Source organism: Peromyscus leucopus, chromosome 1 (assembly GCF_004664715.2).
Source record: "Peromyscus leucopus breed LL Stock chromosome 1, UCI_PerLeu_2.1, whole genome shotgun sequence".
Taxonomy (NCBI): domain Eukaryota; kingdom Metazoa; phylum Chordata; class Mammalia; order Rodentia; family Cricetidae; genus Peromyscus; species Peromyscus leucopus.
The window spans coordinates 82,250,708-82,278,106 of record NC_051063.1 but is presented as its reverse complement, the minus strand read 5'-3'; the positions used below and the strand labels follow the sequence as shown (position 1 = coordinate 82,278,106).

The window sequence follows — 27,399 nt, the reverse complement described above, 5'->3', positions numbered from 1 at the left end:
ATTGCTGTGGGGCTGGGGATGTGGGCCAATCAGCAAAGTGCTTCCTGTTCATATGTGAGGACCCGAGTTTGACCCTCGGCAGATGCTGAGCACAGCAGTGTGTGCCTACAATCTCATTGCTGGGGAGATGGGGATGGGGAGGACCTGGGGCTGACCAGCCAGTCCAGCCAAATCAGGAAGCTCCAGGTTCAGTGAGGGACTGTCGTAGTTTGCTTTCTATGGCTGTAATAGAGATCATGACCAAAAGTAACTTGAGGGAGGAGGGTTTACTTCACCTTGGAAGTTGCAAACCGTCATCATGGGAAGTCAGGTCAAGAACTCATGGCAGGAACCTGGAGGCAGGAACTGAAGCAGAGGCCATGAAGGAACGATACTTGATCCCCCTGGCTTGCTCAGCCTGCTTTCTTATACATCTCAGGACCACTTGCTTAGGGGTGGTGGCACTGCCCACAGTGAACTGGACGCCCCCCACATCAATCATAAATCAAGAAAATGCCTCCCAGACCTGCCTACAGGCAATCTGATGGAGGCATTTGCTCAACAGTTTCTTCTTTCTAGATAACTGTAGTTTGTGTCATTGACAAAAAGCTAACCAGGACAGATAGGCTGCCTCCAAGTATAATGTGAAGAGTGATTGAGGAAGATACCTCATATTGACTACTGACCTGCACAAGCACACCCATGCATATGCACACCTATGCAATATACATACACACACACACACAAACACACACACACACACACACAAGCATGCTCACCTCACATGAAGTTACTCTTTAATCTGGGTCCATTTTGTCATTGGAGCAAAAAACACCTTCTGTGTGGCATGTCCTGAGGACTAGAGACAGTGATGGAGGCACCCCAGCCTACACACACTCAGTAGCCATGGTCTCCTTCCCTGTCTTCTTCCATGGGCCAGCTGCTGCCCCCTATGGTTGAAAATGTATGCCAGGCCTCGATCTCACTTGGTCAGAAATGCTTGGCTTCTCCTGGAGGTCTCCTGAGAGGACACTGATATGGAGAAAACTGCAAAACCAACAGGAGTAGTCCACAATTAGTTGAGATTCGCTCAGTCTTAAAAGAGAGCCGAGGAAGCCCCTGGGGACTCGCGTTTTATACCTAAGACCTAAGGAACGTCAAACCCTACCTGGAGCCTAAGTCCTGACCTTTATGACATATCAAAAAGCCCAGAAAGGACCTCAAGAGCCAAAAGAAAAGAGATAGCTTGACCTTGACTTTGGAGTTTAGCTTGCCTCAGCCGCTCACACCAACTGTTTTAGGGCCAGCCATGGGGTCTGGACCCGGCAGCCTCCTGAAAGAGGGTTACAATGACAGCTTGCATGTTAGTCCCATGCACCTACTCCACCCACTGGGACAGGACCAATCACCGATCAGCTTAGCTCTCCCGCTCCTTAGAGGTTAGGTAAGGGGGTTGGGGGAGAAGCCCACAGGCTGATATTGCTCATGCATAGGGGTTGCTTTGGGGTGGGGTTGAAGTACTCCTTTTCCATTGTTAAGGGAGATGCTCAAGAGGGCACAGTGGGGAGTGTTCTAGAGCAGAGACGGGACTCTTCCTTAGGAACTCAGCGTGTGACATAGTTTCTTGGCCCAGTAATGGAGTTAAGCTCCCAATTGTGAGCTTTAGTTTTCTTAAGATGGTGTCCAACTTCTGCATTTGTTACTAGAGTAACATCTGAGACGTTGAGAGGGACAGGTGGCTACTGGGGTCCTTGAGCACAATCTGGGCTCTGCTGGTCCTGCTGCTCAAAGCAGAGTGGACACAGTCTTTCAGACTTGGCCATTCAGGACTCCGTAGGGCCAATAATGACAGAGGGTTGTAATGTCACCAAAAGACCTGTAACTCATTACGATGATCCAGGGCGCAGAAACCCACATGGCTGAGAAACTTTGAATGAACCTTATTAAAATACATGTTTATGTGTGCACAGATGTTTGCATGTGTGTAGGCGCACGTGTGCAGGTGCTTATGCAGGCCAGAGGTTGATGTCCGGTGTCTTTTTCCATCACTCTCCACCTATACATTGAGGCCTGGTCGGTCCTCTCGATGAACCTAGAGTTCACCAGTTCTGCCTAGTTTAGCTGGCCAGCTTGCTCCAGCGATCCCCCGCTGCTGCTTGAGGAGGGCTGGCATTGTAGGTAGACTGCCACAGCCACTGGCTTCTACATGAGTGCCGGGATCTGATTTCCAGTCCACGGGCTTGTGTGGCAAGGGCTTTACCCACCATCTCCCTAGCCCCAAGGCACAGTTTTTCCAGGCTACAGAATCATGTTATTATACATAATAAAATCCACCCAGTTGGTATAGTGACGATTCCACTCACTAAATTTATTCCCAAATGCCACCCAGCCTTCTCCCCATACTGGGCTCTTAATAAACACGGATCTGCCTTTTGTGTCCCTCCTTTTGACTTTTCTAGACCATCATATAAACAAGATTATTTAGCATGGAGTCCTCTGTGCCCGAAGTCTTTCTTCACATATGCTTCTGAGACTCACGGATGATGTTGGTGGTCAGTAGTTTATTCCGTATTGCTGAGAATAGTATATGAGCCCAGATCATTGGGATTTGCTTTAAAGCCTAAAATAGAGCTCGGGAAGTTCCTGGGGAGTCTTGCTTTATACACAAGGTAGGCTTAGGGAAGTCAAACCCCAACTGAAACACAAGTCTTGACTGTTTCAAGGTCAGTATATCAAAAAGCCCAGAAGGGACCAAAAGCGAAGATGCATCACCCCTTACCCGTTCACACACTGGGGGACATCTGGGTTATTTCTGGGTTTTGAGCCATTGTTAACAGAGCGATCATGTAACTTCACATGTGGGTTTTCTTTTATTTTTCCTTTCTTGTTTTTGTTTTTCAAGACAAGGTTTCTCTGTGTAGCCCTGGCTATCCTAGAAATCACTTTGTAGACCAGGCTGGCCTGGAACTCACAGAGATTCACCTGCCTCTGCCTCTGCTTCTGTCTCTTGAGTGCTGGGATTAAAGGTGTGCACCACCACCACCCAGCCACATAAGTGATCCAGGAAAGGTGCAAAGCTACACAGAGAAACCCTGTCTTGGAAAAAAAAAAGGGAGCGGGGTTGATAGACATGTTTTCATTTCAGCTGGGACTCAGAGATAGGTCATCTATGATAAGGATGTGTTCAGCTTTGAAAGTAACTGTCAAACCCATCCCATATCACTCCCAACCCTCCCAACTGTACGGAAATGCCCAGTGTGTTCTTACCAGCCCTGATACCTTGATATCATCGATTTTAGTTTTTCAGATTTAAATAGGTGCATGGGCTAGTTTTTAAATTAGAAGAGTCTCCTTGGACAAGCCACTCACCACTTGAAAAACAATGCATACTTCTTATATGTATTTGCTTACTTGTTCACATTCTGTCTGTAAGTAGCATATACATTTTAAGGAGGCACCTGCCCCTGTATCAGGAAGTCATGTGACGAGATGAACGGCTGGAGGTAGAGAGGGACCGCGGGCTGCAGCGACTAGGCATCCCATCAACCCTGGAGTGGAATTAACTTCAGCCGTGTACTGATTCTAGGATGAAACAGCTTTGCCCTGGGGTTGGAAAGAGGGTCTCTGAGGAAGGAAGGACACGACACGCAGAGCAGAGAGGGAGGGAGGGTGTCATGGGGGTGTGTGAACACAGTCTGAGGACTGAGAACACACCATGCACCTCGCGCTGTATGTGTGTATGAATGCACACAGTAGAGAAGCACTAATAACTGTGTGGTGCTTATACTCAGTGCTCACTGTGTGCAGGCGCGCTGCTCGCCACACAGGTTAATCCATTTATTCCTCCCAACAGTCTTAGACTGTAATGATAGTCTTAACACTGTCATTATATACATTTTATGGACAAGGAAGCTGAAGCAGAAGGAGGTGAAATAACAGAAAAACAGCACTGGGTTATGCTCCGAAGCCCGGCCCTGTCTCCTCTACACCACACTGCCAGATGGGTTATGCTCTGAAGTCCGGCCCTGTCTCCTCTACACCACACTGCCAGCTGGGTTATGCTCTGAAGTCCGGCCCTGTCTCCTCTACACCACATTGCCAGCACTAATGCTTATTAGTTAAGGGACCATGTTAGTGACTGTAATCAATACCTATTAATAAGTACGTAGACCTCCAGATATGGGGACCCGAGTAAGACAGAAATGAGGTTTTCTCTCAGGCATCAAGCTCAAAAGAGAACATCCAAGGCCATTAGACTGCCTTTTTCTTCTCTGTATGGCTCCAAGTTTAGTTCAAGGTCATCACCTACATTTTCTCACCTTCCAGCCAGTGAGGAGGGAAAAAAAAAGAGCCAGGAGGCACATCCATGCTCCTTTTAATGAAATGATCCGGAAGTTTATACTTCCCATTGGTCACAATCTAGTCCCATGGCCACACCAAGCTACGCAGGAAGCTAGAAGTCCAGTCTCTAGGGCGCAGCTTGTCCTCTGCTACGATTCAAGGGCTCTCCTGTGAGCGGGAGGGATGGAAGCCCACGCTCTCTGCCACAGCTTGCAGACTATCCTCTGGACTTTGAAGTTTGTTCCCTAGCGGGCCAGGAACTGTCAAATGACCTGGGAATGCTTTGTGGTTAGACTTGGGCTTAGATCACTCCAGAAGACTGTTTGGAGAATAAAGAGATGGGAGGAGATAGGAGCAGGGGGCCTGTGGAACGCTGGGATTGGCAGGTTGGGCTTGTGAACGCCTTTTGGAGATGGAGTTTGACCAATGGTCTGTCTTACAATGTACTCATCCATCTGACACCACTTGTCTAGTGCTGAGTCTGCGCACAGTGCTCCAGCGATGGTCCCCACAGGCACAGCAGGACCCAGTTCAGTCCTTGAGGAGTTCTCCAGTGGCTTCAGTGCAGGCTTAGTCCTTGGCTCCCCTCACTGACAGCGGCCTCTTTGTTTCTCTTGGTCTTAGGACCCCCGGAGCAAACACAAGTTTAAGATCCACACCTACTCTAGCCCCACCTTTTGTGACCACTGCGGATCTCTGCTGTATGGACTCATCCACCAGGGCATGAAATGTGACAGTAAGTATTTGGTCTCCCGGGGGATGTCTGCCCATGGGGAACAGCCACAGGAAAGGCTTCCATCCTAATGGCTTAGGGTCCAAGTCTGCACTGTGTCCTCCTGACCCCTGGGGAAGACCGGCACTGTTATCTATTGCCCTGTACTGAGCTCTCCTCTCCATAACAAGGTGGGTCAGCTCATACCCTTGCAGAACACTTCCTATAAGTCACCTCCCTGTTGTACCCACTCTCCAGGAAACTCAAATTATTATATGTCAATATTTTAAAATTGGGAGATGTCACACTTAAGTCCGGGTTCCTGCTGATGTTAAACATGGGGCAGTTTGACAACATTATGTAAGCATTCCTGTAGGGTCCACCAGGGCGGATGTGGCTGTGTCCTCTACATGGCCACCTCCACATCTTCCCTCACTTATAGAAGTGGTGCACTGGGCAGTTGAGTCGGGGCTTCAGAATCACTGGGGAATAGAAGTATGGAGGCACCAGCTTCAGACTATACCCTTGGCCTTCAGGGAGGATGGCCACGTTCAATTTCTTTCATCCGTCAGGGTTGTGAGAAAGATTAGGAGAAGTCCTTTTGATGTGATGCTGGCAAGGTGGTTTGTCCTCTGCTAGGGGCAACTGGCTCCCAGGTGGGGGAACAGGAAGCCCCCAGCCTGGGCCACCCTGGACCAGCCTGAGCCACGTTCCCTTCTTTCTGCCCCCACAGCCTGTATGATGAACGTCCACAAGCGCTGCGTGATGAATGTCCCCAGCCTCTGTGGCACCGACCACACAGAACGCCGCGGCCGCATCTACATCCAGGCTCACATCGACAGAGAGGTCCTCATCGTTGTCGGTAGGTGGCCCCGGGGCTGCTGCACTGGAGACGGAGCCCCTGTGTGCCCTGATGATGGGGGGAGGGAAGGATAGTGTACAGGCAGGTTACAGGTGCGTCGAGGGGCGTGGTGCTGCCGCTCTGCTCCCGCTCCCAGCGTGGCCCTTTTCAATGGTGAAATCCTCAGACTGTGGACCCTCAATGCCACGTTCTCAGCACCTTGTGCTGGCCTCAGCTGCTGAAGGGCCACCTGAGCCCTCCAGGCTTCTTTCTTAAAAAAAAAAAAAAAAGAAGAAGAAGAAAAAGAAAGAAAGGAAAAGGAAAAAAAGAAAATAAAAAAGAATGTGTAATTGAAAAATAATAATTGTATATATTTGTGGTCATAGTGTATTTTGACACATGTACAATATAGAATGTTCAATTCAAGGTAATTTTCACACATCTCTGCACCGTCTGAGCATCTGTGATTTCCTTGTACTGAGGACACTCAAAGGACTTGTCATTTCACAGATTCCGCTTTCTGTCTCCTATTTGTCCTGTCTGTGTGTGTCTCCTGGAACGTCCCTGTGCCCTTATTCAGATAGCCGAGAAGGCATACTTGCTTCCTCCCCAGACTTTTCCAATGGGAACATAGAGTCTTGATGACCAGCACCAAATTTGGAAGAATGTATGTCTTGAAGAGGAAAGGAAGGTCTGTGCACTTTAGGGAACTCTGTGGGGCCTTCTGTGTAGTTGATTTTTTTTAACCTGATAGGAGCTATGCTGATCACGCCAATATTCTGCATACTTACTGTGTTTCTGGACCATTGCGTAGAAGGAGAAACAGTACAATTTGCTGAGGGTTGGAATGCATAAGGGCCAGAAAGGAGGGTCCGACTGACTTTCCATAGTGATCATTCATGATGCACAAACAGCATAGGAATTCATCTGGACTGGACTGCCAGGTATTTACCCACTAGTCATGCACAAAACTAGACACAACGACATGAAAATTTGAAGGAATTGTGTCTCCCAGGCTTGTGACACAAACTTATGTAACTAATTTGTGTAAACAAGGCATCGCCATTTCATCACGGAAGGAACTGATTTTGTAAGTTAGCCTGATTCTGAGACCCCAGGATGGTTTAGTAGCATTTAGTACTGAGCCCTGGCTTGGCCAGGGGTTTGCCTAAACCATATAAAAGTTGAAAAATATCCCTGTAAAATATAACTCCTTTTGGTAAGGGGCCATTTGGGAAGCCTAGTGAGTTCTTAGAGAAGGTGGTTTTATCAAGAGGCTTTTTCTTTCAAGGAGAAGCCAAGGAGGAAGCAGCTGTTTCTTCTCAGTGGGATGCTTGTGGGATGGGGGTGAGGCACAGAGATAGTACCAAGTTCAAGGGAAGTCCGCCCCATCCCCTTACCATTGATTACCCAGCCTCCAGTACCTGAGAGACAAAACTGAGGCTCTGCTGCCACCTAGTGGTTCAAAAACAGTTACCATGGGCAGTACATTTATAGTGTGTTTAGATCCCTTTCAATCCTCAAGACTGTCTTGCCAAGAATCTGTTATGTTCATTTTATGAATGTGACAACTGAGATGGAAAAAAGATACTTCTCAGACTTCTCACCACCAGTGATACCAAAATGGTAGCTAACATACACAGGGCTTTTGAACATTATGTAACATGTTCATCATTATGTGAAAGTGCTTACAGGTGACATCTTGTTTAAATACCGCAATACCCCAAGGAGGTGAGCATTTTCCTTCTACCCATCAGGAGACAGGTTCAGCAGGTGCCCACATTTCCCAGGCTAGGTCCATTTGACTCGAAAGAAGCACCTTCCTGTATGTACCAAGTTACTGTTTTAGCTCACATCTGTTCCTTTGCTCAATTCCCCATTTATTTCCCTTCTGACTTAGCAACAGCAGCTCTCAGGGGCATCCCTTGGGGAGTCTTTGTGATGATTGGGGGCTACAGGATCCTTTAAAGTGAAAGGTCAGATGTTCTGCTTAACCATGCCAATGACTCTCAAGCAGTCCTGGGATACATCTGTGACATTTCTTTTCTAGGGCCACAGCAACAAAGTACCACCAACTTTTACTCTTGCAGAGTCCTGGAGGCGGGAGCTCTAGGCCCACGATCAGGAGTGTTATTCCTTGTGCAGGGCTCCCAGGGACTCTGGTCTACACTCTGCTGGATGCTAATGGTTTTTGGGGTTCCTTGGCTCTATTGCTGTATGTGTTTTTCGCTCTGCATCTGCTGAGTTAGGATGCCAGCCATTGGATTGCAGCCCATCGCAACCCAGTATGACCTCATCCTCACTTGAGCACATCCATAGAGATCCCATGTCTATATAAGGTCATGGTCACAGGTGCCAGGATGCAGGCTTGGACTTAGGATTTTGGGGACCACAATCCAACTTAATAATGGAAGATAGAAAAGATGGGGCTCCCTTAGAGTTCAGGTGGAGTTTTCCATCACCAGGGCCATGATAACATTAATTAAATAGCTGCAAGCATTTAGTGGTGTCTGTGTCTTTCTTCTAATTGTGGGCTGTGAGATTGCTCGATGGACTGGTGTTATTGCCCTCACAGGCAAGGAGAGACTCAGACTTGGCAAAGCTGCACAGTTTGGTCAATGTCTCAGACAGAGCAGGAGTTCACATCTGGGCCACTGTGTCACTGTGCCCTGCTAATATCTCTTTCCCAGGCCTGGCCCAGGCTGTGCTCAGCATGGCCTTGTTTATTGATTCTAGTACTAGAGTGAAAGGTTGCCTGGGGCCTCCTCGGCAGTAAGCATTTGTAGGATTAGAACCTTCCTTTAGCTGCCAGCCTGGGACACCGATATCAGAGCTGGGCGTCACAGGCTATTCAGAAATCCAGCCTCTCCCTGGGTATGGAGGTTTCGATCTCCCCTGGCTACAGAAACTCAAGTTGTTTATCTATTTTTGTAGACCATGATCAGAATGGAAATCTGGCCAGTTCTTTTCCTGGCCCCACCAGTGGAGTTCCTAACATCTTCAGAACATCCAGATCTGACCCTGTGGTGCCACCGTCTGTCCCCAGTCTCTCCAGATCTGACACGGTGGTGCCACTGTCCATCTCCCATCTCCCCAAGAATCCTCTAGATGGTGGTCCTGTGCATGCTTGTCTTTGCCATGTTTTCTTCTCTGAGCATTTAACTCTTCTGCAGGGCTCAACTGATTTTAACCCCTGACCTTCCCATGCCTTAGTCCCTCATGATATAGTGAACTTGAACTTGGACAGTTCAAGTTTTGTGTTGGGTTTGATTACTTTCTGCCTTTAGCCCCATATGGGAAGAGAAGGTCTTTTCTTTTGGTTCATGACCCATCCCCAGCCTCTGGCAAGGTTGACATCATTACACATCTGTGGAATCAGAACACCATCAAGGGTCCTGTTAGATGTGAGGCCCCCACAGATGATCCTTGCACCGGTGTCTTCTGAAGTTGAAATCAGCAGATATTCTGTCTCACACTATTCTTCTTCTAAGAAAGTTGAGCACACAAACAATCCTCAGTGTCTCATCCAATGTCAATAGCAAGTGATCATGGGATCAGGGTCTACCTCTTGGACCCACAACCATCTTGTTCTCTGAAATATGTAAAGACGCAGAGCAGTGGCACTTCTAGAAACATAGGAAGCCATGGTGACATTGTTGTGCCAGTGACCTTATGAGAGAAGACAACACCATGTCATAAGACTAGATCAGAGTCATGTGATGAGCCTGAAGTTAAAAGTCTGGATGACGATATATTTATTATACAGCAATATGTTAGTAACAATATATTACTCAACCTTGTTTGAATCATTATCTTCCCATAGACAGAACTGGCATTCCCATCTCATACATTATGGCTGTATTCTTTTCTAAATTAAGTTTCAGGTTAGTATACAAAGCAATGGGTTGCATTAAGTTTGGCCACATTTTCTTTTAACTTGACAATTTTATACATTCATGGACTGTGCTTTGATTAAGTCCACTCCATTCCTGCCCATCCAGTTCTTCTCCCCTATAGCCTCACCCCTACTTTTTCTTCTCAACTTCAGGTGCTCTAAAAAAACAAACAAAAACAATCCACCGAGTCCACTCTGTGCTGCCTGTCTGTGCCTGGCTGTAATGCCACCCCCTGATGAACCGTAGCCTCTCCAAGGCCACATCCCTGGAGGAAAATGGCCGTCTCTCCCCCAGAGCCATCAATTGCTAGTGGCTCCTCAGCTAAGAGGTGGAGCTTCATAAGCCCCTGTGTCTTCCGTGCTGGGATTTTGGCCGACTTGATCCTGTGCATATAATCACATCTGCAAAGTATCTGTCAACACAAGGACTCTTAGCAAGATGGAAAGAGTAAAACAAAGCAAAATAAAAACAAAACCAAAACCCTGGGGGTCCTTTACATAGGGTTCCATGAAGGTGTCTTCCTTCTAAGGTCAATGTGGTAGGACAAGATTCAAAGACCTGAGAGCATACCAGGGTGTACACTATGCCTAAGGGATGTGTGGGAGATGGGGAAGTAGTTGGGGTGATTAGGTGTTTACAGTTGCTATAGGTAGTAGGTGAGATAGCTCTCCAGGAGTTCATTTATTCATCCATCCATCCATCCATCTGTCCATCCACCCATCCACCCATCCATCCATCCATCCATGCATCCATGCATCCATCCATCCATCCATCCACCCACCCACCCACCCACGCATCCATCCATTCATCCATCTATCCATCCATCAGTCTATCCATCGGTCCATCCATCCATCCACCCATCCATCCACCCATCCATCCATCCATCCATCCATCCATCCATCCATCCATCCATTGGTCCATCCATCCATCCACCCACCCAACCATTCATCTATCCACCCACCAACCCATCCACCCACCCACCCACCCATCTATCCACCCACCCACCCATCCATCCATCCATTGGTCCATCCATTCATAAAGGACCCAAGTACTAGATTGGCTCCAAGGATGCATGAAATTTGGCCTCTGCCTTGAAAGGTCTCATAGGCTATCAGGAAAGGTAGACACAGACTTCTGTGTGGTGAGTCTTGTGATGGTACGATGGGAACTCCAGAGGGCTCTGAAGGTCCTGATGGGAAGCCATGACTGAGTTAAGCCTCTTATGGTATGGCTGTTATCTAGATGGGGCAAAGGGATGAATGAGACAATAGTGTGAGCTAGGTTTGCTGAGCACTTACTATGCAGATCTTTTCCACAGGGCAGACTGAGGCATGCAGTGAAAAGGGATTGGGGATGGTGTTATTACTCACCTTATCAGTAATATAAGTTATTACTTACAGTGTGGCTCCCCTCCCCCAGGCCATCAGAAATTAGAGTCCATAGATGTTTATCCATTCACTTGATCTCCCAGTTGTTACATTGTTAGGCATTGGGTTTCCACTATTTTTCAAGCATATTCTGGAGTTTTCTATTATAACAGGAGATGAGTTAGGCCTCTTTGCCTAAACAGATGTCACAACCCGAGGCCTTTCCAGTTCCCTGAGGTTGCTGGGGTGTCTTCCTCAGCCTTGTCCTTCCATGACACAGCCAGGCTCTCCATCCTCTTGCCAAGTTAGAACTGACTTCAGTTGTGTGCTTTCCAGGCACTGTGTCTACAAAGCTCTCTCTTTAACGTGTGTTATTCCTCAAACCTCCTAAACTGTGGGTATTTGAGGACCTACAGGTTGTATTTACTTTCTGCTCAGACACCTACTTCCTTTGAGATGACTGCTTGCTTGAAACAGAGGAGGGGGAAATGGGAAGTGTGGTGAAGGAAAAAATCCACCTGGGTTAATATTCTAAAATACTACCCAGCCAGACATGAACTTCAGGATGTTATTTTTGAAAATGACCATGAAGTAGCTGCTCACGACCACAAGGGGGCAGTCTCTGACTCCAAAACCATTTGTCCATAGCACGTCCCTTTTAAAAGGCGATGTTGCCCTTTGAGCCAGGCATGGTGCCTTATTTCTGTAAACTGAGGCAGAGGATCACAAGCTCGGGGCCTAACTGGGCTACAGGATGAGTTCAAGACTAGAAAAGTTTGAGAACGTGTCTCAAAATAGAAAAGGAGGGCCTAGGGTATAGGGGCATGCATACGTGACAAGATGGCTCAGTGCGTAAAAATGCTTGTTTTGAAAGCCTGGCACCAGCATTGCATCCCTAGGATTTGCATGATGGAAGGGGAGAATTGACCACATCCTGTCCTATGTCCTCCAAACTTGTGCTGTGTATGACATGTGCATACGTACCTACACATACGTATACTCACACATGTGCCTAATAATTAAGTGTAATTGTTCTAGAATAGTCCAGAACGTGAGCTGGGAATATAGTTCAGTAGTGACAATTTGCCTGGTATTTGCAAGACTTTGAGTTTAGTCAGACATGCACGCACGCACGCACGCACGCCCATGCGGTGGAGATACAGTCTGAAAACCACAGTACCATCATTGTCTGTAAGGAAGGGGACATGCCACACAACTGGGCTCTGAGGCCCAGCAGAGGTCTCCACACACAGCAGGACAGGACTGGAGAGCCAACCCTTTGCTCATTACAGGCTGGATACTCCATATCTGAAAAGTGTGGAATCAGAAGTGCTGTAGATGACAGATTTCCCCAATTTTATAATATCCGCATAACCACAATGAGATGTGTTGAAGGTGGGACCCGCACAGACGCTGGGATTCTCCCATGTCTCACACCTCATCACACACCCTAAATGCTATTTCATTCAGTGTCTTTAGTGTTTCAAGCTCTAGCACTTTCCACTTATAATATAGTGTGTCAGTGTGGGGCTTGGGGACACTTTGGGGTGTGAGGAATAGGGGTGCTCAACTTCTCCTGGTTTTCAGTTTTCCCCAGCATTTTATTATGAAGCATTTCTATCAGCCAGCAAAGTCAGAAGAATTTTACAGCAGACATCATGCATCCATCTCCCAAGATCTCCCATTGCTGGTGACCACACTTGCCTGATCATGTTTCCATCTGTCTTGCCTCCCATCCACCCATCCATCTTATTTTGACACGTTTCAAAGTAAACTCCAGGCATCCATTTATTTCTTGCTAAACCATTCTCCATATGAATGACAAACTCAAAATCAGAATTTATGTTTTAACGTTTGAAGTGGAATTTACATATTATCCTATACACATCTGAAGTGTCCAGTAGCTGCGCTTTGACAATTGTACATGGCTCTGTCATAGCCCCATCCATTTCACCCTTGATTGATTGATTGGATGGCGTCACAGAGGTCACTGAGGATCTACTAAACACTGAATGTTGACCTTGGAAAAGTGCTCGTGTGTGTGTGTGTGTGTGTGTGTGTGTGTGTGTGTGTGTGTGTGTGTGTTGTGGGGGAGGGTTCTGGCCTCACCCATCCATGCACCCCGAGTGAGTCTGGGAGCTGAGGAGCCTTGACACCTAAGACCGCTCAGGCAGTCTCAATACTCCATAGCTGTTGCCGTGTGAAGAGCTCACAGTGCAGTCCAGGGGGCTTGTGGGAAACTTCCTATGCATTGACCGGAGCAGATGCCTTGGAAACGAGCCCAGCAGGGTGTCAATGTCCCCAGCTGGAAGGCAGAGGCTGAGTCAAGTGATATCCCCATCTCTACAGAACTGGGCGTCCTACTCAGTGCACTGTAGGGGGTCGTCTGCACCCTGTTTCCTTTGTGGTTTGGAAGTTGTAGGTGGGTGTTGAAATCTCGAGGAGTTAGAGGAAGCTGAGGTTGCCCAACCGCCTCCTGAGTGTTATGAGAACAACAAAGGCCAGGCAATGGCCTGAGGTCCCCAACCTTAACAGAGAAGGCGGCACAGCCACTGTGTCTCAATGCCCGAGGAACTTCACTGAGGAAGGCACTGCCAGGACTGCCAGGCTGTGACTTTGGGAGAGTCCCCAGCAATGTTCATTCAAAAGCACGTATGTATGGTGACACTCAGACTCTCCGGGAATCTGTCCCACTGAAATAAACACCAGCATGCAGAGAAACAGGTACCAGACAAGTGTGTTTATTGACTGTGGTGAAAACCGGAATCAACTTGAGCAGAACATATCCATCTTACCCGATGTTTAGGGAGTCACTCAAACGGTGGCTTGAAATGGGCCTCAATGAAGCTGGTCATATTCTGAATGGGAACTGGTTCTCTAGTTGTTCTCAGTTTAGAAAATTCATCAGGTTGTGCAATTATAATCTATACACTTTCATTCAAATTTATAATGTGTTTTTGTTTTTTACTTAAAAAAAACTTCAGAAATACAAAGTCTGAATAATCAAAACCCCAACTACAGCTATTTACCTGTTGCAGAAGTTGGCAAATTGTAGCCTGTGGGCCAAATCTAGACCGCTGCCTGCTTTTATAATGAAGTTTTCTTAGACTACAATCACTTTCACTTATATGGGGTCTCTCACTACTTTTTTCAATCAAACGGCAGAATTCATTGAGCAGCTATATGATTTGTGAAGCCTAGAATATTTGCTCTTTGGCTGTCCCTGAAAAGAGCCCCTTGACTTAGAGGAACATTGATAGCCATTATGGAAGAAGGTTAGGTTTTGTAAAAGTATCTGGTATGAGTCCATGCTGAATAAATATGTAACTGCAGCAGGTACTTCCTGTGTACAAAAGTATGTTTGTGTATTTTATAGGGATGGGAAGAAAGGTGAGGAAAGATATGGCCTGGGCTGTGGGTGTTGGGATCACAAAGGCTTAGGAGATGTCTTTTCTTGTGTCTTTGCGTTTCTCTGGTTGTACTTGATAAATTTCACTTTTTTTGTGCTCCTGGGGATTAAACCTTGTGTATACCAGACCAATGCTAGATACCTGAGCCCCCCTGTGAAAACTTTATTTTGAGATAGAGGCTTGCTAAGTTATCCAGGCTGAGCTTAAGATCATAATCCCTCTGCCTCATCTCCTAAAGAACTGGGATTATATCGTGTGTGTGTGTGTGTGTGTGTGTGTGTGTGTGTGTGTGTCCCCGAGCGTGCGTGCGCGTGCGTGTTCATGAGTAAGCACAGAGACCAGAAGAGGACAAATCACTCTTGGTCTAATTCCTCTCACTGAATTTGGGGCTGGGCTGACCAAGGCCCAGCAATCCTCCTGCCTCTGTCCGCTGTATCACTTGGTAGCCGGTGTGCCCACCTGGCTTTTAACATGGGTGCTGGAGATTCAAACCCAGGTTCTCATGCTTGTAGAGAAGGCATTCTTACCCACTGAGCCATTTCCCCAGTCCTTACTTTTATACTTTTTGAGAAAAAAAAAATAGTAACATGGAAAAATCATTGAATAGGACAAAAATTTGAATAAATGGTTCCAACAAGAGTCGTAGTTAAATTTGAGAAGACATTCCCATGACACAGCGTTGGTTACTTTGAGCAGGACACTGAGTGGCCATAGGCATGGCAGGGCCAGGCTGAGGCCCTGTCTGGGTATTTGGAGTTTCTGTTATCATAAGCATATATCTCCCTCATCTTTCCATTTCATGAGCTGGGCCTGTTCTTTGAATTTCAGGCACACTGATTGCCCTCTGGCAAGTTCATCACTGCCACACCACACCCAGTCCAACCTCTAGTCCACATTCTTTTACCTAAAGAAACCTCTGACACGCCACCACCTGCCGTCCTCAATCCTGTGGTCTGGCGTCCAAATGCCGCAGAATCTCTGCGGGTGGTGTTTTTCCCTCAAGAAGCCACTGGCCACCCTGGCCACTCTGTGGACCAGCTGCACCTGGAATACCTGGGAACTTGTTAGACATGCAGAAATCTCAGATTCAACTCCAAGCCTGCAAATCAGCATCTACATTTTAACAAAATTCCAGTTCAGATTTATGCACTCAAGAATCCCAGTCACCCTGCTGCTGCTTAAGAACCTGCTTCGAGGAAGCAGGAAGAGTTTGCCTCCTTGCCCACTAGATGGCAGGCGCCACCCATGCTCTGCTCCCTTGTGGGGTGGCCACCTGGCCTGATCTGGAGGATGCCTTCAAGCTCCTTCACTGTCACAGCATCTCAGGTGTTGTGAAGCTTCTCAGTCAGTGCCCCTGGGCCACAATCCCCTTTTGCTGTGAATCTCCTTACGCATCGTGGCCAGGGCCTTGTGCAGTATGAACGCCTGGCTTGAGTTGGTGCCAGATCACCAGAGCCTTCTAGCTCACTTAGCCCTTGTCCCCACCTCCCACAGGGAACGAACGCTCACGTGTCCAGAAGGGCTGTGCAGGCCCCAGCTTCGGACCGGCTTTTCTCATTGGCTCACTTTTCCTGTGGATGGGCTGCTGCAGCATTTTTGTCTGGAGTCTGGGTTTTAGGGGCAGGCTTCAGTTTGTTTGTTTTGTTTGTTTGTTGCTCTTGTTGTTTTGAGCTGAGGATTGAACCCAGGGCCTTGTGCTTGCTAGGCAAGCTCTCTACCACTGAGCTAAATCCCCAACCAGGCTTCAGTTTTGAATGCTGGATCTTTCATCTCAGCCCATATTTGCCAGGTGCCTCCTGTGTGCATTCCCTGCTCTCCGGAGGAAGGCTGGAGGCACATTCATGGCTCCTGCATTCTTCTTGATGATGGGAAGTGAACAGGAAGCAAACAAAACGTGTCCCTATGACAGGCTGTAGGGAAATAGAGGAGTGTCATCTGTGGCCTGTCTGTCACTAGCAGAGATGGTGGCGTTTATCTGAGACTACAATGGCAAGCTTGGAGGAGAGCCGGGTGCAGTTTCCGGGGAAGAGCATGAGAAGCAGAGGAAACGGCAGAGGCAAGAACCAGGAGGCGAGACTTGCAGAAGCCGATTTGAGTGGGTGTGGCCGAGCCTAGTGATGCAATGGTCTTGAGAAGAGCTGCCCAGCTTTTGCCTGGTGCCGTGGTGTGGCTGGGGCAGGGTCCCAGACTGGCGAGGAGATAAGGGAGGGAACATTGCCCTGGAGACAGGTCAGGAAGCCGCCTGCAGGAGGAGGGTGGGAGCAGGGTTGAGGGTGAGGGAAGCCATGGCTAACGCTTGCTGCGTGCTCACCCACCATGACAGCAGGTTTCTTTTTTCATGTCCAGTTTTGGGCACGAGTGTCATTAGATTCACTCCAGGGACATAGTACAGCCATGTTGGGACCTTCTTGGTTTTGTGCGGGTGTCTCCTGGTCATGAGTTTTTTTGACATCATTCTCTGGTCTTCCCTCATCCATCTTCCAGTTTTGTTTATTAATGTTTTCAAGTGTAGAAAAAGAGGGGACATGACACTCCACATAGAGCCACATAAGGAAGTACCAGAGTCCCTCAGAAGGCAGAGGAATCAGATGGGACAGGTGGGCACAAGTCTGCAGTGTGGTTTCTGTGGAAGGGAATAGGTGTGGTCAGAGAAGTAGGATTAGGATCAGCTATCATGGATCATTCTAGAGGGGCTCTGTAGTGTTTATTGCTCAAGAGATGTCAAGAACCTAGGAGAGTGGGGCCAGCCTAAAAATGAGGTGGACTGTGGTGGTTTGAATGAAAATGGCCCCCATTGTCACAGGCAGTGGTGCTATTGGGAAGTGTGGCCTTGTTGGAGGAGGTGTGGCCTTGTTGGAAAAAGTGTTTCAAATGCTTAAGTCTCTTCCTGCTGCCTGAGGATCCAGATGTAGCACTCTCGGCTGCTTCTCCAGCACCATGTCTGCCTGCATGCCACCATGCTTGCTGCCATGATGATAATGAGCTAAGCCTCTGAACTGTAAGCCAAACCCAATTAAATGGCCTCCTTTATAAGAGTTGCCTCAGCCGGGCGGTGGTGGCGCACGCCTTTAATCCCAGCACTCGGGAGGCAGAGCCAGGCGGATCTCTGTGAGTTCGAGGCCAGCCTGGACTACCAAGTGAGTCCCAGGAAAGGCGCAAAGCTACACAGAGAAACCCTGTCTTGAAAAACAACAACAACAATAACAACAACAACAAAATAAGAGTTGCCTCAACTAAGACTCGGACTAAAGTCTCATGCAATAGCCAACTTTATTCAGAGCATCAGGCAATTTATACTCGAGGGTTAAGAAGAGTCACCTGAGTGAAGAATCCAATCACAAGGACAAGCCACAGGTGGCAAAAACATTTTTCTATAGCGGTATTTGACTAACAACAGCTGAAGTCAACGCACTCATGTCCCCTATACCTAGGAGGACACGAAAGCACGTTCTAAGAACAATTCTGTTTTGAAGAAACTGAGGCCACGGGACTCATGTCGTGTTTTCCTGGAGTTTTTTCACAAGTACTTAGACATCCCCTCACTCACCTCCCTTCTTGGACCATATTTCCACACTGGAGCATAGGGATTGTTCTTCAACTGGCTCATGCCCAAGCCTGGGGTGTAGGAGCCCATCAAGGCCATGGCTGTGTGTGGTCGTGGTAGTTGTGATGAGGTTTTAAGTGGTTTGATTTTCATAGAAAAGGTGCATTTATAGGTCAGTCTTTTACCATAGAAATGATGAGCCCTGGGAGGAACAGGTTCTCTAGTGCCAGCAAGGTCTCACAATATCAGAGGATTGGTCCACCACATGAGAAATGGGGACAGCTCTCCCATGGTCACAATTCTGGGGCTGACTCACCCACACCTGCACTAACTGTGTTGGCTCTACTGTGCTGCCCTGGCAAGGTGCAGGGCCTGCTCTTCCAAGTGTTGCAGCTGGTGGGAGTCAGGGATGGCTCACACTTGTGACCACAAGGCCAGCTCTCCCACCTGCCTCACACATTGGTGGGCAGGAGGGGCAACTACCCTCTGCCAATGCCACCACAAGGCAGGTGAGTAATGGGGACAGCTGTCCCATGCTGATGATTTTGGGACTGGCTCACCCACACCCCTGCTAACAGGGTTGGCTTTGTTGAGCTGCCCTGGAGGGTGCAGGGCCTGCTCTCCCCAGTTTGCAGCTGCTGGGGATTGGGAGCAGCTCTCCCACCCTTATGACCACAGGGTCAGCTCTCGCACCTGCCCCAGGCATTGGTGGATGGGGGCTCTACAGCTGCCCAGATCCAGACCCAGGATTATGACTTGGCCTGCTCCAACATCCACCCCATCTATGAACTGCTGGGACACAGGAAGGGGCTCCTTCAAAGCTGCAGGATCTCCATAACACAGGGTACCAGCGGCATGCCTAGGAAGAGTCCTGGTGGGGGCCCAGCATCGAACATGTAGTGGAGACCAGGACCCTTGAACCAGACCAATGACTCTTTGCAATGAACACTTGCAAGGAGAGATGTATGGACAAAGGGGTATACAGCGTAACTTGTTGGGTCAAACTGCAGCATCCATGATGAGAGTTTTAATTCCTTCCCTTAAAATTTTTTTTCTCATTTTATTTTCTTCATTTTTTTCTCTTGAATTTTGTTTTACTTGGGGTGGGGGTGGTACAGGGGTGGAGGGTGGATTAGAAGGGACAGGGAATGAATAGGGTCAAGATACATGATGTGAAAAACACGTAGAATACATTTTATTTAAGAAAAAAAGGTATTAGAGGATCTGAAATACAGAAGCCTAAAGGTATTATTAATCTCACAGATGTGAGGAGAAAGATCACTGACCCAAATTATGACCAAATTAAAACAAGCTTTATTTGTGTACCCATCGGAGCTGAATTAATGACTATCTCCCCTTAAGATAGAGTTCATGAAACCAGCCCTGAGCCAATTTATCAAGCCCTTTTTACAACAATGGGTAAAGAGCATTTCAGAGAACAGATCACTCCAGGAGCTTGGTTTTCAGTGCATTCTATGGTTACTGGGGTAGCGTGCAACCCAATTCCAAGAAACAGAAATTTAAGTTTTATAGTAAACAGAAAACTAACTTGGCTATAGACTCAAAATGGCTTTAGTAACAAAATGAAGATGGGCTGGTTCCTCTGTATGATTTATAGAATCAATTTTCATTGGTTCATGAAATAGCTATAGATTTAAAAACTAACAACCCAATACCAAAGACCTAATGATGAAGGCAATATCCCTGCCCCAAACGTAGTTTCACTCTTTAGAGTAGTCTTTATATTCCTCAAGATTTATTTTTATTATTTATCCTATTTTTTATATTTTAATTTTATGCTTATGTGTATGTGTACCACGTGCATGCAATGCCTAAAGAAGCCAGAAGAGGGCATTTGATCCTCTGGAACTGGAGTCACAGACTGTTGTGAGTCACCATGTGAGTGCTGGGAACCAAACACTAGTCCTCTGGAAAAGCAGCTGGTGTTTTTAACTGCTGAGCCACCATTTCCCCAGTCCCTGGAGTAGTCTTCTTGAATGTAGGCATGCATCAGAGTCACCCCCAGAGTTTCTGATCTGTAGGTGTGAGCTGCAGCTAGCTGAATTTGAGCATCAGTTTCCTTCGGGGCTGGTGTGTCACTCTCCAGGGGAGCACACTCGAGGAGCACTGCTCTTCGGACAACTCCTCTGTCACCTTGGGCACTTACACACTGTTTGGTTTAATGAAGGTTCTGTTCCTCATTGTGTTTCCCTACGTTGCCTCTCCAACATATCTGCAGCACAGGTTTGCTAGCCTTTTTTAGCTCCTTCACTGAAGAAAGTTTTCACTGAGCATCTTCTAGGTCTTGGGCCCTGACTTAGTCACTGGGACTTTGTCCTGTTCATGTGGAAGTTACTTACATTCTAGTACATTATTTGACAGTCAATTTGTTGTTGTTGTTATTGACCAACACTTAATTGTGTCGTTGCAGTACCACAGTAGCTACAGGCACCATGCAAAAAGATGGGTGTGGCCATGTTTGGCTGCTAAAGCTTTGCTTTCCAACATGGGTGGTGGGTCAGGTTAGGTTATAGATTGAGGGTCTCTGTTATAGACAATAAAGCAGAACCAATAAAGAGAATACAATCAGCTTTCTGGTGTCCTTGGGTCCCCCATCCAGACTCATGCAACCTTTTTTGAGAACATTTATGAGAAATTGTACAGAATATGTAGATTATTTTCTAGTTACTATTCTCTGAATAATGTAGCATAACGATTAACATAGCATGTATGTTGCATTAAATATTACAAGTCACATAGAGGTGAGCTAAAGAATAGAGGATTTGAGCTGGGCATGATGGTACACACCTGTAATTCCAGACCTCAGGAAGCTGAGGCAGGGGGATTGTAAACTCAAGGACACCCTGGGCTATGTGGAGAGACCCAGTCCCAGAAAAAAAGTTTGCCAAAGTATAATAAATGGGAGAATATGCATTTATTATATGCAGGCACTGCAGCATTTTATATAAAGAACGTGAGTGTCCTTGGATTTGAGTATCTGTGGGGCTCCCGGAACCACATTGCCCCTCAGATCCTGAGGGAAAAGCAGATGGAAAGTACGAGGGAGAAAATGGGAGCAGCATAGGAGGGTGAGGAGAATTTGCAAATTTAGTTGAGGTTTGATGAGTGAGCTATAGGATGGGGACATTCATCTGAAGACTTTGGCGGGAAGTGAACGGAAGCCGGGTGGCTCCCTGGAGAAGACTGTTCCAAGCAGAGGAACAGCACCTACAAAAGCTCCATGGTGTGGATGTGCTTGGCATGCCCAGGGCACAGCAGGAGGCTGTATTAACTGGCACAGCCGAGGAGAGCAGAGCAGAATGCTTTGTCATCTGCTATCAAAACTGCTCTTTTTCTCTGAGCACAATAAGAACTCATTATTGAGGCTCCAGTAGATCCTACAACTCCTTGAAGGTGTATAATTTTCATTCTATTATTTTTCCTCAACTACAGCCAATGTCTCTTGACTTTCCACTTTGAAGGAGGCACCTGGTATTGAACAAAATGCAACATCCTTTAATCCCCACGGGACTGATGCATTCTCCCATTCTATAGAGGGAGAAATGGAAGGTGTCAGTAAGGGCTAACAAGATGGCTCAGCCAGTACAATGCAGTGGTGCATGTCTGCCTTCTCAGTGCTGGGGATGCAGAGACAGGAGCATGCCTGAGACTGGCTGGCCTAGTGAAAGCTAGGTTCAGTGAGAAACCCTGTCTTCTCAAATCACACACACACACACACACACACACACACACACACACACACACACACACACTGTGGTTGGGGAGGTTAATGACTCCATCAAGGTTATACAGCCAGCTGGGATTTGAACTCCTGTCTGTCTTAATCCAGATACCTTAACACTTAATTACACTGTTGGACAGTGTTGTAATCCTTTAGGGATAGTGGGGGCCCTGTGGCTTTTGGACCATAAAATTAAAAAACTCTTTGCCAAGCTAGGGTATGTGCCCACCAATCAAGCCAAAATGAGGATTGCTCTGAGAACCGGGGAGAAAGGCTCTTTTCTGGGGAGCTCTGACCAAGCCACTGACAGCTCATTTATGTGATTCGGCTGCAGTTTGACATTCATAGTACAAGACTTGCATACGATTAGCCTGATCATTCTCACACGGTCTCTTGGAAAAAAAGGAAAAAGCCTTTGGAATTTTCCCTCTGTCTGGCCTTGTGCATGATGTAACCACGGCTTTATTTAGTTGGTTGTCTATCCCAGAATAGTGTGGTCTGCCGCCGCCGTCTGCATCACTGTGGGCTGATTGAGGTCTTGTTTTCCTGGAGGGCAGACGCTGTTGTGCAGACCTGCTCTGTGGCTCTCCTCCCGCAGGATCATTCGAGCAAACACGTTGGCAGAATTTCTTCTGTGCATGACAATGATCTCTCCAAGAGTAAGCTGGAGTCCTGTTAAATATGCAATGCAAATGAGCTGTAAATGAGGCGCTTCCTTGGCTCAGGTCAGGAGGTCTGAACTCTGGGGGCCTCTCCATCCCTTCTTATCACCTGGCTGATGAATCTGACATCCTTTTTACAATCATCTTTTCTGCCCACCCAAGAGCTCCTAATGAGGGCAGAAGCTGCCTGCTCGTGTAACCCCTTCAGACACCTGGTGATTGGAAGCCGGAGAGGCAGCAAGCTTTCGATGCCCTGTCAGAGGCCCTGAGTTATCATCAGCTGCCTGCTGGGCTCTGAGAAGTGCTGGGAAGCAGTGAGAAGGTTAGGTAACTGACTGCTATTGTCTGTGCCGCCTCCTCCCACTACGAGCTGCGTGAGGCAGCCACGGATGGCTGGATTTGGGCTCTCAGGCAGCTGCCTTCTCTGACCCTCGCTGGGTGCCTGCCTCAGCTCAGAGAATGGGTCTCTGCAGGGACCTGGGAGGAGAGCTGAGAGCCTGCTCCCTGGGTTGAGGATCAATGAGCCTTTGATTTTGTTTCTTCTTCCAGTCTAGCCCACTGTCTTTGCCTATAGCTTGAGAAACCCCAGTCTAGGAGGCTTTTCAAATTGGGGCAAAAAAAAAGTGAACTGGCCTGCAGGAAATCATGGTTAGTAGACAAGTAGACAGAGTCACAAAGAGCCAGCTGTCTCCAAGGACTCCCCCGGTAGCATCATCTTTCTGATTCTTCCTTTTATTTTTCTTCTTCTTCTTCTTCTTCTTCTTCTTCTTCTTCTTCTTCTTCTTCTTCTTCTTCTTCTTCTTCTTCTTCTCCTCCTCCTCCTCCTCCTCCTCCTCCTCCTCCTCCTCCTCCTCCTCCTCCTCCTCTCTATTTTCCTGCCTGGGTGCTGAGGATGAGGGCTTTGTGTGTGCTTTGCAAGCCCTTTACCCCTGGATCTACCCTCAGCCTCTGCTTATTTCTTTGTTTTGTAGAAGTACAGTTTACTTGGCATGATCAGCTGTCACTCTGTAGGTAGCAGAGTGAGCAAAGTGAAGTCCTGAGTGAAGGTATTGTTGACATGGGCTCAGCCTTGTCAAGGACTCCATGGCAAATTTTCCCATATGGACCAGGCTCAAGAGGGATGACAGAGCTCTCCTCAGGATCTGAGTATGAGTGTTTATGGGTGATTGATCAGTGGATGCAAAGACTAGTCACTGTAGCTTCCTTCTCCTGCCTGATCTTTACAGTCTGAGGCTGCTTGCCTACAGAGAGGTACTGAGACTAGCCAACCCCAACCCCTGTGCTGTACCTAATAAACACTCCAGGGTTCTTGGTTGCCAGAGGTAGTAGGTGCCTCAAAGAGCATGCCCCCACTCAATCCCAGTTTTCGTGTGTGTGTGTGTGTGTGTGTGTGTGTGTGTGTGTGTGGTGTGTGTGTGTGTGTGTGTGTGTGTGTGTGTGTGTGTATACATCTGCCCTTTCTTCATTCCCCCCACTGTCTCTAGTTAGGGCTCCAGGGCCCAAACCACATGGCACCCAGTATCTTTCTCTAGCTAAATATAAAAAGTATGTACAGCATCAGTACCAGGCACAGTGCCTAGCTCTTTACTGTACTGTTGTGTTTTTCTCTCCATTTATAGAAGGGGAAAGTGATGCTCAGAGGGCTTTGCTGACTTACCCAAGGTGATTTGGCTTGGTACATGGGCAGAACTGAGTCTGGTTCATGTTCCGTTGACTCTAAAGCCTGTGCCCTTAGCCATTGTGCCCACACTGAGGCCATAGGCATTGAAGTGACTTCAGCTTGAGGGGTGGGTATGCTTTCCCTCCAGCCTTGCAGCAAACACACAGCTTCTATTTCTTTTCTGCCTTTGGAGTCACCAGCTTCCCCATGGGGTTCTCCTTAGCTCTGATATGGTTTACTCATGGTCTCCTCAACCATTACTCATGATGTTAAACTGACAGTCTCTTCTCAGCATGTCCCAAGAAACAGGTTAAAGTTCAGTTCCACTGGCTTTTCTAGAGACATGATGCAAAGGCAAATACTAGAATGGGGGTGCTTTTATATCTAGACTTTTCAACAAGGCTATTGCTCTACAGGTTTCCATAGAGGGGCTCTTGCCCAGAGCATGAGCCTGAAAGTTGATGCAAAGGCTGATTTTTGTAGCTTTGTCGTTGGTTAGTCTTGGGCACCTGGTGCACTGGGTAGGACCAGGATCAGCCACAGCCTACCAGCAGAGTGTGTCTCTAGAATGCTTACTGTGGAAAGAGATGGAGGTGTTTGCTGCCTGGTGCCTCTGCTCAGTGCTCAACAAATACTTGCTGAACGTAAGAGCTTAAACAACAATGAGCCTGGAAAGATGGCTCAACACTTAAGAACATTTACTGCTGTTGCCGAGGACCTGGGTTCCATTCCCAGCGCCCATGTGGCAGCTCACAACTCTCTGTTAACTCCAGTTCTTGGAAATGTGTCACCTTCTTCTGGCCTCTACAGGAAACAAGTATGAGGGCGGTGCACACATACACATGTAGGCACACTCATGCATACAAAATAATGATAGAAATAAGGACAGGCTCTCCTCCATAATTATTCAGTAGTCCTTGTCTGTGTATTGGCTTTCTCCAGCCAGCACACTTTTGGTCATAGGAAGAAATGCTGGAGCTTCTTTGTCTTTTAGAACCCTGTGGTGACCTATGAGGTAATTCCTGTCTCATGTCTATGGCTTTTTTCAGTGTACCATAAGAAAATAATGCAACCTCAGAGAGGCGAATTCATGTACTCCACCTTCTCATCCTCTGGGGAGCAGAGGGACTTGAGTTAAATATGAATGTGACTGACTCTCATCCTAGGTTGCTAATGTCTAGCTTCCCTGAGGATGCAGATCTTCCTTCTGGCTTCATTCATTCACTTGTTCCTCGAGTCTTTCCACTGTGGGAGGCTGTTCCCTCGACACCATGGGGGTTCAAGGTGTGAGTAGGACTCCATACACTATTTCATGAACCTACTAAGAGAGCAAGAATAGCGAGTGCTCACCCCAAAAGAGGATGCTGGCGAAGTGATGTTGTCTGCTATGTGCTGAGAGATCAGTTCTGACCTTAGGGTCAGGAAAGGCCCCGTATAGTCAAAGGCACTGCCGGTGTTTGGATGTGGAGGAACTCACACTCGGCAAGCCTGCCTGCCCCTTGCAGAGACTCTGAGAGCTGCTTTGTCTATTCTATACTTTGAAAGATGAAGGGAAACTTTCATGGGCTTCTGCCTTCTGAAAATCCACTCTCCCTACCCAGCCAGAGGACTCTTTCTAAAATGTAATTCAGACCCCACATTTGCTCTCCTGCTGCACCTAAGCCAAGACTTCTCAGGCTTTCAACTGAAGTCCCATGTCTGCTGTAGCTGCTCTTCCCTTAGCTTGATGTTTAAAAAGCCTCCCCCACCCCACTGTGTGTGTGTGTGTGTGTGTGTGTGTGTGTGTGTGTGTGTGTGTGCCACAACATGCATCTGGAGGGCAGAGGACAGCCTCAGATGTCAGTTGTTGCCTTCTAGTTTATTTGAAACAGGGTCTCTTGTTCACCACAGGGAGTGCCAGGCTGGCTGTTCCACAAGCATCTGGGGGTTTGTCTGTCTCCCATCTGCAGATGCACATGGGCTCTGCTCTAGGGATCTGAACTCAAGTTCTCATTTGTGTGCAGCAAGAGCTTTAACCACTGAGCCATCTGTCCAGCCCCCTCCCTGATGCCTCACTATCTACTTCTTACTGCTCTTGAGTTGAGAATAAATGTCACCTTCTCGGAGAAACCCTGGGACAAGCTAAAGAAACGCTTCCCGATCAGTCTCTGCTTGAAACCCTCTCTGCATGGATCCCAGGCTGCTTGAAACCCTCTCTGCATGGATCCCAGCCTTTCATTGTATTATTTGCTTCTTGTTTGGTGTTCTCTACTGTGTGGAGGACAAGGATCTACCTAATTTTCCTACATCACTATACATGAGTGCAGTATATAACTGACATGGACAGGTGTACAATAAGCGTTTGCTCAATACATGATTCAATAGATGGAACAGGTGGGTCATTGAGCTGAATGAAGGCCCAGGGGCATGCAGGTGCATTGGGTTTCTGGTGTTGTTTAGACTGTAGAGTAACAGTGAAAGCTGATGGATGGTAGATCACAGACAGACCTTCTCAGACTTCCTAGGGATTCTGGACATTATGCAAGGCATTGGTGAGCCCCCAGAGATGGTAATGGCCTGATCTAGATACCACAGGTGACAATTAAAAAGAAGGATTGGACATTCAAGGGACAGGAGATTTAGAGACTCATCAAGGAGCTATTGATCTCAGTAGGATGGATGAGATGAAGCACACTTGAATTATAAAGCAATAACAACAGAAACGGAAGGATGAGAATAAATCGATCCATAGGACCAGGAGAGAGATGGAGAGGTGACAGATTACCTGAGATTTCTTTCTCAGGAAGATGTGTGGGTGGTGAATACAATGCCTAGTCTGGACAAGAAGACTGAGGAGCCCACTTGAGGGAAAAGACGACGCTTTTGCTTGTGCACGGATTGAGACTGAGATGTGTGGGGTCACACAGGTGATGATACATGGAGGCAGGATGGATCTATGGGTCCAGAGAGGGAGCTGTGGAAAGAGAGCTGAGAGGATACAGGCAGAAGTCACGGGCACAGCAGTGGAGGAGGAAGCTATTGCCGGAGGAGGGTGTAAGAGAAGAGAGAGCAGTGTGGTTAGGACCACGGTGCATGGGTCTGCTTCAGGGGTTAGAGGGTGCCAACCAGAAGTAGGAAAGGGCAGACTCTGAGTGCAGATGAGGTCACCAGTTCATCAGTTAACTTAGAGACCTGGCCGATGACAGTTCAATAGTGGAGAAGTGTTAAGGGAAGGATGCTGGGCATTTGAGAGACGAGGAAAGCAG

At 47.5% G+C, this 27,399-nt stretch overlaps 1 protein-coding gene across 2 annotated transcripts in view; it reads left to right on the top strand.

The window, feature by feature from the left end:
• The window catches only part of Prkcb (protein kinase C beta), a 333,907-nt gene that overhangs the window by 164,508 nt on the left and 142,000 nt on the right, over positions 1-27,399 (top strand). For both annotated transcript variants that reach the window (XM_028867864.1, XM_028867863.2), the window contains exons 4-5: positions 4,945-5,056; positions 5,766-5,894. In XM_028867864.1, the coding sequence (XP_028723697.1) occupies positions 4,945-5,056; positions 5,766-5,894 (241 nt within the window). The remainder of the gene's footprint in view (positions 1-4,944; positions 5,057-5,765; positions 5,895-27,399) is intronic.